This window comes from Pocillopora damicornis, chromosome 3, assembly GCF_964200805.1.
Source record: "Pocillopora damicornis chromosome 3, jaPocDami1.2, whole genome shotgun sequence".
Classification (NCBI taxonomy): Eukaryota; Metazoa; Cnidaria; class Anthozoa; order Scleractinia; family Pocilloporidae; genus Pocillopora; species Pocillopora damicornis.
Genome location: NC_142672.1, coordinates 19660506 through 19675242, shown reverse-complemented (window position 1 = coordinate 19675242; position 14737 = coordinate 19660506). Strand labels below are relative to the sequence as shown.

Genomic DNA, 14737 nt, shown 5'->3' with positions numbered 1-14737 from the left:
CCTTAGTGAAAGCTTTAGGGTAGTTGTTTGTTATCTATTACCATCCATTTTAGGCTTGGTAATGTTTATGCAAAAAAGTTTGATAAATTGCGTTGTGATGGGAACAATTAAGTGAGGTACTAGTCAGGAGCGAGTGTGTCACTGCTTTTGTCGGAGTCTGACAATTATTGATTCTGTAAAAACAATATAAGTATTAAATCATGTCATTGGCTTTGAACGGAAAGGCAAAATGAATGAATTTAGGAGCTTTCTCCATTACGTCTTATGGTTACAATTACATGTCCGTGTGTATTTTTTATTGTTTTATTTGTAAGTCAAAATAAATTGGGTTTCTTTTTAGTGTAGGTTGAGAGCTACCTTAATTTTTTCGATAAGTTCTGTTCTTCGTACCTTCACCCGAAATAGAATATATAGAAAGAACTAAGAAACCACGTGAGTGTCTGGCTCCTTTATTGTCCGTATCACCTTTGAACCAACTGTTAAGTTTATGACGCAAAGGAAATGATCACCATTTAGTGAAGCTCCTGATTGTAACAAAAAAAAAATGTTTGTTAGGACCCTTAAAACATTGAAAGAGAACGGTTTGGAGAATATGAATTTGGAGACGTCAGCGTGGAAAGCTAGGCTTGTAATGCGTTTGTACTTTGGTGGATCAACAACTCAGTCATAGAGTTCGAAGTACCTATGATTAATTTGCAGAACAGACAGCAAAATAAAATATATTTGTTAATTAAATAACCGGGGGCAGTGGGTTGGGCACAAGTTACACTTGATGTGTTGACTACGTTTTACTCAACACGGTGACCCCAACCGGAGATGGAATTTGGATTGCTCGGTCACCGGGTCAGTGAACTAAACGATAAGTCGTACCATTTAAATCACACACGTACTGTTTGTAGTTACTGTTGACAACTCCGGTGAAAGGGGAAAGATCATGTAGATTTAGACCACTTCCGGTAGAAAGTGAGCCAATGTAATCTTGTGTAATAATTGAAAGTGAGCCAAAATAATCTTGTGTAATAATTACGACCAATCTAGAAAACGTGGAAAGGTCCAAGACAGTTTAATCGTACTATTTCATTTTATCTCTTGTTCCGTGTCTTAAAAGCATAGATGTCAAGTCCCTTTTATCGTTGCAACTTAATTTTAAAACATTGATTGCTATAGATACCATTCTTTTGCCTAGCTGTCTTTTCTGACAACATTATACGAAACGACAAGAGTTTGGCAGTGAGTAAAAATCTCCAGCTCTCTTCTCACTCGATCCTAACGTTTACTTCTCGCAAAACAGAGTATAGTGACCTTTAGGCAAATGGAGTGCACTCTCGAGCTGAGTCGGGAAAAACATTTTGCCTGCGCTGATCAGTTGTTGAGAATCCTTGCACATTTGTTTCCTTCTACGAATAGAAATGGCGATTTAAACAGCGTCCTCTTTCGAGCTACAAAGCTAATTGTTGACGATTATGGTGGAGTTGAACAAGCTGTCAATATTTCCGTCAAATAACTCACTGTTAAAACTTCCAGGTGGTCGGAAACTGCGCACGAAGTTTGAGAACCGGGCAGATATCTCTTGGGAGGTATGAACGGATGTATCACTGATTTTACATGCGTCACGCGAGGAGATACGCAAAAAAAATACTTGTATTATGATTTGACTGTTTACATTTTTAATTGCCTTAAGTACTTCCTAAAAATAACAGATTGTTAGTTCGTACGTGTGGTGATGACAAAGACATATACCCAGTAATATTATGTTATCATGTATATAAGCAATGAACACTGCCTTGTTCTGGCGTGAAGATATGGGTCTGAATGACTACTCTGACAAGCGATGTGGAAGAAATGTGTTACATGATAGATAAGAGGCCAATTGCAATTAGTTTGTATACGATGCGTGGTTAAAGCCAGTAACTGGGAGGAACCGGAGATCCAAATGATCGGAAACAGAGATCTTTCTGACCTTAATGAGGGCATCTTGATCTGTCCTGAATGTTTGTCATTGCGTATTAATGGTTCACAGATTATAACACGTAATAAATTCGATAAACTTGCCAAGTTTTTTTTTGAAGAACTTTCCGGGAGATGTCGACTCTGTGCCCTTCCATCCCCTCTCCAGGAGCCGCTATACCCCTCTTAGGTAAGAATGCCGTTTAGTATTTCGAGTAACAAAGTAGTCTCTGACGCACATAGTACCTTGAAAGAAGTTGTTGTGGATGTTTTTTGACCACTGGCCAAGTTAGGGCAATAATTTGTAAAATTAAAGTCAAACCTGTTCCGGTAATGTTGTCAGTTTTGTTGTCCAAAAATGTGTAGAATTGGAGTGAACAATCAGTGCTATGCATGTGAGACGCATCTTTCCACTGGTAGACAATAATGTAAGTATGTTAAATCTTTAGGCCATTCTTTGCTTGATTGCTTTACTTAGACTTGTATTTAAATTAACCTGTTGCACAGTGACAGGAAATACTCGAACTTTGTAGTACTGTTAAGACGTTTTTGGCTATTCCCATAAAATGTTTCGTTTATCACCAGACCGACTGATCTTTTGGCAAAAGTTAAAACAAATAATTTAACTCTTAAAGAAGTTCATATTCTTCATAGTGTCAAGGGCAGATGATAAACACTTTCTTTTGAATAAGAAGTTTTTGTATCTGATTTTATAGCCTGTCTGTTTTATCGGATGTGTTCTGTTAAGAAGATAATACCAAAATAGGGAACGCGCACCCCCTCGGCGTTTCCTTTTCCTTGCGCTTTCCGAGATAATTCATTTTTCCCTCTCCTTTTCTTTTCTGGAGGGTGATGAGGATCGAAACATTTTATGGAGAAGGCATTTGTTAAAAATAGATTTGCCGAGTCACTGTTGACGCGACTAACCAGATTTGACAGATTTGGCTCACACTCAAGAAGATATTAAACACCACATCCTTTGCCTTTGGCGTTTTGTAAACCCTGCAAAATATCTACACACGGTCGCTTTCTGCGCTTGAATGACAGCTTGTGTTTTAACTTTTTTTTTAAATTTGTGTGCCGGTGAGAAAGCTTCTGTTGGACTTAGAGCGATTCCTTCTTCCTTACGTAATCTATCGTGCGAGTTGATTGAGTGGAAAAAAACGTACGTGCGGGTTGATTGAGTTAAAAAAAAAAAATAGAGAGAAAAAACCGTGGGCCTTTCGTGCGTCTCGCTCATCCGAGTTCGAGCAGGAAATTTTTTCTCCCACGCATCAATTTCCTCTGACTCGCGACTGACTTGCGATCGGGCGACAGTTAATTTAAGGAAAGAAAAATGACTTGTACTCTAAGGCATGGTTTTTAATCACTTTAGTCTCGAAAGCAAATAATATATAAGTTTGTCAACTCATACCATTTTTAACTCGCAAAGGTTTTCAAAAAAAGGTTTCTAACAATCATTCATTCTGTTCAACATTTAAAACATGATTTTTTGTGCCAACCTTTTGAGGTTAGTTACGAGGCAATAGATTTTTTGATAAATCACGAGTGTGGAAAAGGTTGGTCACGGTTAACCTAAGGGGTTTGGAGAAAATACACCCTCTCCCTACCCCACTAAAAGAACATAGAGCGCAAAGTACGACGCTTCCCCCTCCTCCATCGCAAAATTGTGCATGATAGCTTATCAGTTGAGCGCAAACAGAGGTTATTAGATTATTAAACGATTTCAGCTGCTGGGCAAGGTGTTGTACATCGCAGGAAATCCGTCTTATTCCGACCTGTAACCGCTTTTCATGACCATGGCACAACGACGGGAGGAGCGCGCACATATTATTTGAGTGTCAAAATCTAACAACAACAAAAACAACAACAACAACACGAATCATTGGCAGTATTCCGGTGAATGCGTGTAGCGGATAAGAAAAAAAAAAAAACACTGTTATATATAACTCTACATAGCGCGAAAGCGGCCATTATACAAGACAGAAACGTTTTTAATCAATGCTAAATTTGATTATTGGGTGGCAAATTATTTGCAGGCCCAAAACATGTGCCCACCATCCGTAGCTTTAACAGCAAGGTTAAATTAACATGAATTTTTTCATCTGTCTGAAAAAGAAAACCATATCTTGGGTCAAAAATGGAAAGGATGACTAAAATAGGAAACAGACTTGCTAATGCCAAATGAACAAAGTGGGGCAGGTTTCTAAAGAAACTGTGGTGCTGCGTCGTTGGGAGAGTATAACAAGGTAATCCGGTATTATCAACTCGGTCGATGACGTAGGTTGGCCTCAATAAAGAGTTTCAAAGCTGAAGTTTCGAGCTTAAGCCCTTCGTCATTGTTTCGCAAGGTATAATAAACAAGCCATGAATTATTCGAACAGTGTAAGGTCAAATTTGTTGCAATTCAGTTGTGTCTTCTTTCTATATAAAGGATAAATTTTCGAGGCTACATCCTTAACTAACCCCAAATTATATAAGCTATCTCAGATGTTTTTCTGTGATATTCTTAAAAACAAAAGGAAAAAATCTCAAGGTCAAGGTCAAGTGCATCGTAACCTCTGGAAATTCAGTTCTGAGCCAAATTTTGAATCTTTTTTTTACGAAATATGTCGCAAATGGCTTTATAAAAGTCAAGGTTTTCGGGTCATCGAAGAGTTCAAAGCGTTTGGATCAAATGCAAGCATAAGTTCTCCCCATTTGTGCTCCAGAATTTAAGAAATGATCGCTAGTTTGTAAGTTTGCCTTACCTGTGCATGAGTGCTCAAAAATCCTCACCAATGAGATTTTTTATTCCTCTTGAAAATCATTGTTCTTTAGTATTTTGGCTTTTAATTTTATCAACTCTCTGATGGAGCAAACAAATGTCTCCCTATTTAACATCAACTTTACGAGATTAATTTTTTTTGTGGTAGAGAAGGATCCAATTTAAATTTGAATCGTAAAGGAAAAAAAAAAGATGTTTGCACTTGCCCTTCGTTCTGAGTTTTCTTCCGGAAGTTTGGTAGCAGAAGACCTCAAAATTTCCAAGGAGGCTCTCAGCAAGAAAACATCAATATTTCTGCGAACAAAAAACTCACGCGAAATGAACGACTTCGATGGTTGTGGAATTTTGAGACTTGAGCGTTTTAAGAAAAACTATGTCCAGGTATTCTCGTCTCGTTGAAAATAGCGAGGAGATGAAACTCAAATAGAAGCTCGACCGCAACAAATCTGTGGGCATCATCAGTTGTCAACGCTGCCATTGATTTCATCGAAGACCCTATGTTCATGTTATTATTTTCCAAATGACTATCTTCACTTTATTTTTGTTTTTTCTTCAGTTCATCCAAACGGGATTCTCCGCCAATCAAAGCTAGCTCATGTCACTGATTGAACAACCCCTCAATAGCGGAAAACATTTGTCTTGGGCCAGATAATCTTGTATTCCTTATGATATGCTTAAGTCAAAAAGCCGATGAATGCTTCTAAGTAGTCCGAGAATCACATGGTTTAAAAATTTCCGGGAATTTCCGGGATTGTATCGTGTAATTCATTCTGGTTGGGTGTTCTTTGGCACTGGGTCAAGCCATATTTAAATTGAATTTTCTTCAAATTTTCGCTCTAAAAATAACGCACGTGACAAAGCAGTCTAACACTACCACCCTGTGGGGATTTCCTCTAATGTCGACGAGAGTGGCATGAGATTCAAATCGAAACCAAAACCAGGCAGACAGGTTTTTAAATGGAAAATGATTGACTGAAAATTCATATGGTTTTGCGGTTAGCGTGGAACCAAAACGGGGTTGCAAATAGCCTTGACCATGAAAAAGGCGAATCTATAAAAACAGGATCAAACCTGAGAGTTTCTTTTTCTTTTCATCTTATCGTGTATTATGCTTACAAAGATTGGAAGATTGAAGAAACATTTCTCTCCTCTGGCAGTGCTTCCTAAGTAATCTGCTGTTTCTGACCGTATTTAATCGCGGGAAAGATTTGTTTAACCAAGCAAAGCCGCAGTTTTGACTGATAACAGAGTTGTATTTTCCAAGGACCCATGCAAAGCTCATTTCCGTGAAAGCTGTGTTATAATCGGTGTTTTTTCACTCGTCGAATTGTTGCGCTTTCTCCGAAATCATTTTTACTAAAACTAATCCATTCTATAACGAGAAAATTCAAGTCATCAGTTTGAAACGTTTCCGCAAATCGCACGGTTCTTGAAGGCAATCCATTGCAATTCAAAACTACTGTAGTTAAGTCGATTTGCAGAATTGCGTCTGGGTGATTTTTTTGTCTTTAAATGGCTGTCTAAATATGTGCAATTTGAGAAGCTGAGCTAGACTAATCATGAAGGAGTGTACCATTAAAATTTTGCATGCAATTTATGTTTTCTTTTAACAGCAAGACTTCTTGCAAGGTAAACAAAGCTTCTTCAGTAATACTCAGGAAGGAAATTATTAAAACAAGTACTTTTTGTTCGTTCTTCCTTTTCTAGTTGATTTGCCTCTGTTAATTCTGCGATAAAGTGAGAATCTTGCAAGAGCGGATTTTGAATATCCCCCACTGTTAAGAAAATCGAATTGTTTTGCCCCGGGTATTCATGCAAGGTTACCAATATCGCATATCATACTTCCAATGCAAATAATTGCTCAAGACTAGACGTTTGAAATGAATGCAGAACAATTCGGCAAATGCTTCAGTCAAATGAAACGTGACATGGCCCTGTTAAACACAAGATCTGTTAAATTTATCAGATTTTAATTCAATTAACGACTTTCAAACGAGATCAGCACAAACTGAAATGGACTGCCCTCATGGAATCTTCGTGCTGAAAACTTTGGGTCTCCGTAAGGTCTTTTGAAAACAACTTTTGAGGGATTTCCGTTGGACTTTTAGGGCGAAGTGTTTTATTCGTGGTTGTGTGGTTGCTTTTGTTTGTCGAGCTTGTGCTTTGAAATTCCAGCTGAGGACTCGCAGTGCACTGTTTGGTGTCTCCTGGTGTAAGTGAGCGCGCGTGTTGATGACATCTCAAACAGACAACACTCCAATTCATTGGCTGAAGTTACCGGAAGTGCCGCCTCAGGGGAACTCGACCGCTTGGGTATAAAAGTCAGACAAATTATTTCATAGTCTAACTGCACGAACCGCTATTGCAATTGCGTAAATGACCTTCCTGTCCCAAAGAAGAATATTCGCCGAGGATGTCGACTTTACTTTCATCATCTTTCTTTTCACATCCAGCCAGTAGCTTTCAAAACTACTTTCTCACGAACGTCGAGAACGAAAAGGTAAGCTTACCATTTACCGTTCGAATTATAACTCCTTCTATTCGACAACAGTTGTTTTACTTGCTCTTCACACAATCTTCTTTAGTTTAGCTATAGTTAGATTGCGTTGGCGTATAAACAAAGATTAATTCAGACTAGAACATGAGGTGTATGCCCGCTTTGATCTTAGCACCCTGTAGATTTTTTGCGATGTGACTCATCATTTCATTACAACACAATCGACATAAAAGTCTTCATTCGCCAGATGCTCTTGAAATTCAGCTTATGACACTACGTTTCGTACGATAACTCGTTGATTCCTACGCGTATCACTTTTCCGAGCTTGCGGTTTTTTCGTTTTATTATAATCATCGATCGAACAACGAACCTCACTATTTCGACGTGTGATTGATTTCAGATCTCACTGTCTGAGTGCGTTTCGTGAAATGATTTTGACCTCCTTCGACCTCCATGCCTACTGCCTATTTTTCCATGAATACACATACACATCTGATGGAAGTCATAATAAAGATCTTGTCAGATTTTCCGTGTAAGATTGTCATTTCGTTGTTTTCATACGCGTCATGCCACTTATGTACACGCCAATTTACTTTTCACGGAACGATCTCGGTTCAAAGTTTCATTACAATCAAGAGTACTTAGACTTAATTCCCTAGACGCCTTCGGCTCGGTTTACTTTTAAGTAAAATTCTTTGCATTCCTTGCCCTTTAGGCTTGTACAATTCTGCGTACAACTGTCATTGAATGTCACGTGGTTTATCTTAGCCGCAGACAGATACAACGGTCTTGTTCCTTTAAAGCCATGTGAAATGCCGATAAATCATCTTGCTGTTGCACTTTCCTCTAAGGATACCGTCCGCCGCGGTTGCCAACACATGTTGCAGCCTGAACAAATCGGTCTAAAAATAGATCCTAAACACACTGAGACAAAAAAATTGATGGATATATTTACGAGGAGGGCCAATTTGAATGCTATGCCTGTTACTAATGTTTAAGACTTTTTATCTTTCCTGATAATCTTGCGTGAGAAACCATTATAATTCGCGAAAATTGGCTGCTCTCGTCTGGGCGGTTCTGCTATATTCCTCTAATTCCCTCTTTTACCATTATTTGATTTGCGAACTTTACATAAAGAGGTTTTTCAAGTCCCGTTTCACCGGAAATATTTGTGCTTACAGATCTCCTTAAGAAAATATCACGTTTTTTCGTTTCTAGAATTTCTACAAATCAGCCAAGGTTGAAGATTATGACCTAGACATATTGTCCGAGGATTTCTACCAACATCTCGACGATCTCGACTCACCTTTGTACATCGACGAGCAACAAGCTTGGTCTTTAGACGATGAGGACGAGATTTCAAGTCTTGCTGTGAGCTTACAGAACACGCTACTCCTTCAGAGGCAAAAGAAGAGACCAAAACGACCACCAGAGGGATATCTATGTCACCTTTGCTTCTGCAAGGGCCATTATATCAAAGACTGTCCTCAGGTTGGTAAATTTTCAATTACATTTTTAGGTACGCTTTTATATCAAAATTTAGAGAGTTCAGGTCAGATATTTTTTTGTCAACAAATCGACTTTTGTCTTGAGTTCACGGTTTGCCCTTGTAGCCGTTTGCTCTCAGAATGCGCTGAGTTTCCGGATTAGACAAAGCGTTGAATAAGCTTACCTTTTTTATCTTTCTTTTATAGTGTGTTAACTATAAATAGTCGTTCTTTGACTGGGAAGATTTCTCAAGTTACTATCTCCTTTCGTCAGTTGCTCGCATCGGTTGTATTCTGCTGGAGTATATCAGTGTAATGTTTCGAGGTCCTTACTTTTTTTTCACTCTCAATCTTTCAACAATAGGTTTACTTACGAGTTTCTTTATTTTACGATGCTTATAAGTTTCTAAGAAGTTTTGAGTTATAAGCAATTTTAGTCAGAAAGTATGAAAAGTGTGTTGAAATGCAGCGGTGTCAACTGCACTGTCGCCAAACCTTACTCATTGATGAACTTTGCTTTTGTGTAATCCTTTGTAAAAACAATATGTTTCCCATTACAAAACTCAGCCTGACAAGCGAAAACAACAGTAGTTCTTCTGTATAAGCCGATTAAGTAGTCCACGGGGCAAATTTCAAATCATATCAATTTGCTGTCAAACTCTACTTTGTCTGAGTTTAGTCGGCGATATTACGTGTCTTTTGAAGTTATTAATTACGTGAGACATTCTCGTCTAGGTATTCTGCAATCTTTTAAGCGTAGCATAAGTATTTTTAGTTTAAAGTTTGTGGAGAGCGAAGGCTTTTCTTCTACGTCTTGGGTGGCAGTTTGGAGTTGTTGTTGTAAACTCCGACTTCGTCATAGAAGATGAAATGCATACCTTTGGTGAAAGATCCTTTTTCAAATTGACCTGGCGATCAGTTCTTAGAAATAGCTGAATGTATTCATTTAACCTTTGGAACGAGTCATTGAATGTTTCTTTTCAATTATTTTCTGCATTCTTTTCAAAGAACACAAAAAGCAGTTTAGTAGACTTTGTAAAATGGCGCCGGATACTTTTTTCAGAAAAGCCAGTTGCTGGTACTATATATTCGCCGAGTACAGCGTATGTTTAGTTTTGTAAACAAACAAACTTCCGAAAAGTGTTTTGCGAAGATGAAAATGAAGCATTTCTGACGCAATTTCTTAGAGAATTTTAACACTGTGCGAAGTTTGAAGTTTGATACGTCCAAACTACTGTAACTCGGCAGCTTTGAGTATTTTTAATTTTCACTTATTGTGAGTTGTTAAAATAGATTAGACTGCTGTGAAATGAAACCATGAATATTTCCTTTTCCTGCGTGTATAACGTTGCATTCATCAAAATACATTGTTTTGTCCGGCTCCTTGTGGCTTTCTCAGCTTGAAGTTGAAAAAACTATGTGTATCTGTGTGGCTTCTCCGTAAGAAAACTGTGTTTGGATTAAATAACAATTTCCGTTGCGTTTTCGTAAGGTCAACGTTGAATTCTCACGAGAGCAATTCTTGGAAAGTCAAGCCTTGTTAAATCTTTGCAAGCGAAGGTGATTTCATACCTTAAAATTCCAGGCGGATGAAAGAATTTCTTCTTTTGGCTTTGTTAAGTCGGACTATATTGTTCTTTTTGGGTGAAAATATCTTATGAGTCTTAGTTGGAAGCTTGCTAAAGTATGATGCAAACCCTAAAGTGATGTCGGTGTTAATTCGACTCTGAAGTATTCTAACTTCAATCTTCGTTATCCAGCGACAGTCAATTCAGTTATATGGGCTAACTATATGGGCGCCCTTTTTGCAGCTCTAATTTACTAAACAGTAAACCAGCGTCTCAGAACTTTTGAAATTATTGGAGTATACATAGCAAGACTAAACTGACCGGTCACTTTGACTTGATGATATATGGGAGCATAAATGCCACATTCATACGGTTTTTTTCTGAATGGAAAACCCATTAAATTTTCAGTGCAGTTCTGGATGTTTTGTTCTTGTCAACTTTTCTGTCGTTGTAAACACTGAAAGATCCAACAAACTAACCTTTGAGTTTCACGATCATTTCGTCTCGTTATCATTTACAAATAATATATATCAAGCCTTAAATTCTTAGGTAAATTTCATCGTTGTTACACAGGTCTATTTTTCTTACATCTGGAGACGTACAATATTTGACTCTCATAAAACGTAACGATGCTTGGAATTTTAATCTAATGGTGGTGTTTTGCAATTTGTTACTTCTACCTAAACAAAAGTGAAAGAAATTAAAACAAGCTTTTCAGAAGTCTAATTTCAAAGACAACGTTATGCGGATGTTACACTTGTTTTATTTCCCCTCCTTGATTTAGGACTACATAACTTTTTGGATTTGATGACAAGCGGGCGTTTAAACACAAAACGTAATAAGTAACACTTGGAAACATGAAGGTGTATTCTCCAGATATTAAATTGTTCAAAAAATTGTTTACGTTTCTGAATGAAATTAGAGAAAAGCCAAAGAGGAAATAACACAATGAATTCCATCTGTATTTTCTGTCATAATATTTGTTTTGGTTCGTTCCAATTAATGGCAAAAAATGAACTTCGTTAAAGTAATTATCGTTTCCTTTAACGTGATTATTTTGTTCTCAGTAACCCTGAAAGCAGCAAGGGCACTGTAACTAAAGCAGATTGCCGGTTCACGCATAAGAGTGATTTCGTATAAATTTACAAATGTAGGAATGATGTCAAAACATGTCAAGTCGTGAATAGATTTGTTGTATAATGCAGCACAACTCTTCAGAGTATTCAGATAAGCGTCAACTCTATCATTTTGCCTATTGGTTTAATTTTTCAAAATCTCTTTTACAAAAATTTCAGGCTAGACCAAAGGGAGAGGGCCTCACTCCATACCAAGGGAAGAAACGATGTTTTGGAGAATTCAAATGTCCTCTGTGCAAGCGAAAGTGGATGAGTGGTAACAGCTGGGCGAATACTGGGCAACAGTGTATTAAGTGCTACATAAATGTGTATCCGCATAAGCAAAGACCGCTGGACAAGCCTGACGGTCTCGACGTATCCGATCAGACCAAGGAACATCCTCAAGATCTCTGTGAAAAATGCAAGGGCCTCGGTTACTATTGTCGCCGGGCTCAACAGAGTTAAGAAAATTAGACCCTCTTAGTGATGCCTAAGTTCAAGGAACACTGGCAAACTCGGCAATTTTGGATTTACTCAGGGGTGGGGGTAGGTAGTATTTTGAAAACGAGTGATTTTGATAGCCTTTTTAGATTGTCTTCTGTGAAGACCACATCACCAGCTGCCATGTAGCCGTGATTATCTCTGATGAACCGGGAGTATTGCATCATTTGATGTGATCTCTCTGTTCTCATTGAAATCATACGCGCCTTAAATTTGAAAATATTGTCGACATCTACTCCACTTGAAAGGGAGACCAAATTGCAGTAAATGAGATCCTTTTTTAACTTATCTAAATCATTGTAAATTATTTCGCTTGCTTGGTTTGAACTGGGACGAAGTCTTACTCTATAGTACTGTTTACACATACTTATTTTATGGTCGCGAAGAGTTTTGTACAATGTCGTCAGAATACAGTATTTTAATAAGGAAAATAGTTAGATAAAGAAAAAAATTCTATTTAGTATTCTACTTTATGACGCGTCAGATTTACGTTTTTTTTTTGGCTGGCCGAGTGAACGTTTGACATGTTCCAATCAAACACAAAATCGTTTTTTTTTAATGCCAGGAAATTTAAAGAAAATTGGAATTTTGGTATATACTTTACCAACACAACAAAATGTTTGTTTCATTTCTATATAAAGAATAATAGATGAAAACTATTTTGCGAGGTTATTTTCAGCTACTCAGAAATTTATTTTCAATCAAATGAAAGATATGACGAACTGGAGTTGTATTCATTTATTGCATTTACACCGAGGGAGTAATATTTTCTACATAAAAAAATTATCTTTAGATTCAAGTGGTTTTGTTGATATTGCTGTGATTGTAAGTAATCGTTAATTCCGGATATCAGGTTTTTTGCAGAAATGTTATTGTATTTCTCTCAAAAGATACCATTGGCTTTTAAGCAGAGTATGTACATTTAAAATTAGTTATAGTTTAAAGGGTTTCGTTTGCCTTTATGAGTATGAAATACAGAGGAATTTTTCAATGGTTTTCCATTAGAGAAGTTTTCAATGGGGTGTCGAAAAGAATCCAGGACCTCATAGGTTCCTCTTTCCCTCTCTATGATTGGTTCAGAAAACCCGCACCATCCTCTCAACCAATTAGGAGCAAAACTAACAACAGGATGGCCCGCGTTTTCCCGCGCTTTGGGTAGCATGACTGTTTTTGCTTTGAATTCTCATTGGCTCTTAAAAGTACTTTCCTTTCATCTGATTGGCTGTTGCGATTACTTTGGTTTTGGGTTTACGACACTCAATCGTAAAGAGCTCTTTTAAAGCAGAGGAAAGCATGCATTATTTTAAAATTCTCGAGTTACATTCACAATCGACGAATGGGACGGAAAAATCAACATTTGCTTCTTACCTCGCGCTTAACTGGCTACTATTTTAAACAAAGAAGCACAGAGATTTCGAAAATGTTACTTATTATATCTTTACAATATACTTCTAGGTCATTTGAAAGCGTTCTGATAAAGTTTTTAATTAATACTATACACGTTATAGTGTAGAGTGATAGTGTGTTGATATAAGAGATCATCAAGAGAAACTCGGAGATATATTGTCAATTATTGCGTACGCTAGGACAACTGAGGAGAATTTAGTGTTATTTGCTTCTTTTGTCAACGACGAGGCACAATTTAGACCAAAAAAAACAAGTGAGAAAATATTATGTTATTATTTGGTGGAAAAACTGTTTAATAAACTTGTGGGAACTTTCGTCACCATGGTTGTAGTTATCAATCGTGTGAAATACAATGATAGGGCACCAGCCATTATTATCGCCTCAGGGTGAGGGGGGAGAGGTATCACATGGTTTTCAGGGGGAACGGAGTGGAGGTCAGTCGTTGTCATCAAAGTATGAAAGGGGGGGGGCTTTAGAAAATTGACTGCCATTGAGGGGGTGGATCAGGTAAAGCAAAATCCTGGAACCCCCACCCCCCCCTCCACCAGGGTGGTAAATCATGTCCTGTCCCTTTCTGTTTTATTTTGGACAGTACTTCTTGCCTCTATCGAGTGGACTTCAATGAAATGAGGGAGAGGGGCTTTTTCCACTTATCCAAAATCTCTCCTTTGTACCGCGAAATTCACCTTTTCTCAGTACTCACTCTCTCTGACATTTTTCTAGTGTTTTCCCAAAGTATTAAATTTAACCCCTCTCCCTACAGTTAGCTCTTCGTGATTATTTTCGAACACACTTTTTTAACACAAAAGGTCTGCAATGCGTACTTGTGTGGCTCAAATGTACTTTAGCAGGAGCCCATCACTTTGATGGGCTCCTGACTATAGTCACGGCTAATCACGGGAGACTGTGAAAGAGGATATATTAAAACAGAGAAAATACAAATCATGCTAAAAATTTTAACACTTCTTCAATCGTCACCAGTTGAGGGGAACATTTCTCTCCAATAGAGTAGATTGACGCAAATAAGGTGGCAAAGTTCTGAAGTAAGCGACTCAGACAAAGAAACAGAATAGACAGAATTTTTTAGACAACAGGAAAAAAATATTTCTTTTTTCCTTTTGGAGAGAAACATCTACAACGCACAAACGATATTTGTACATTTGTCTTCTTAAGGGAACGAATCTCACCACTTTTTCTAGCTTTCCTTACAATGTCTGTAGATCTCCACGTCGCGTGAATAATGCTATTTCGCTAATGAGTCCAACAAGTCAAAAATGTCTGTCGAGTTTCAAGAATTCTATGCGAAGGATGTGGAAATCTGTCTTCCTGGAGTTTTAGCAACATTTATTTATCTTCTGGACTCAGGAATATTCGAGGGCCCTGGCATAGCCGATGACCGGATTACATGGTGGGCGAAGAACAATGGGTAATCCTGCGTAGGGGTACCA

The 14737-nt window shown here is 37.8% G+C and overlaps 1 protein-coding gene across 2 annotated transcripts; it reads left to right on the top strand.

The window, feature by feature from the left end:
* The first annotated feature begins 2182 nt into the window (after positions 1-2182).
* Positions 2183-13608, top strand: LOC113665314 (zinc finger CCHC domain-containing protein 24). 2 transcript variants are annotated; one of them, XM_089202102.1, is made up of 4 exons: positions 2183-2375; positions 6890-7214; positions 8430-8702; positions 11562-13608. In XM_089202102.1, the coding sequence occupies exons 2-4, from the start codon at positions 7128-7130 to the stop codon at positions 11844-11846; spliced, it is 645 nt and encodes a 214-aa protein (XP_089058228.1). In that variant the 5' UTR covers positions 2183-2375; positions 6890-7127; the 3' UTR covers positions 11847-13608. The 2 variants fall into 2 exon arrangements, with proteins under 2 accessions (XP_089058228.1, XP_027036789.1); XM_027180988.2 differs by lacking the exon at positions 2183-2375 and having other exon boundaries at positions 6553-7214.
* The last annotated feature ends 1129 nt before the right edge of the window (positions 13609-14737 follow it).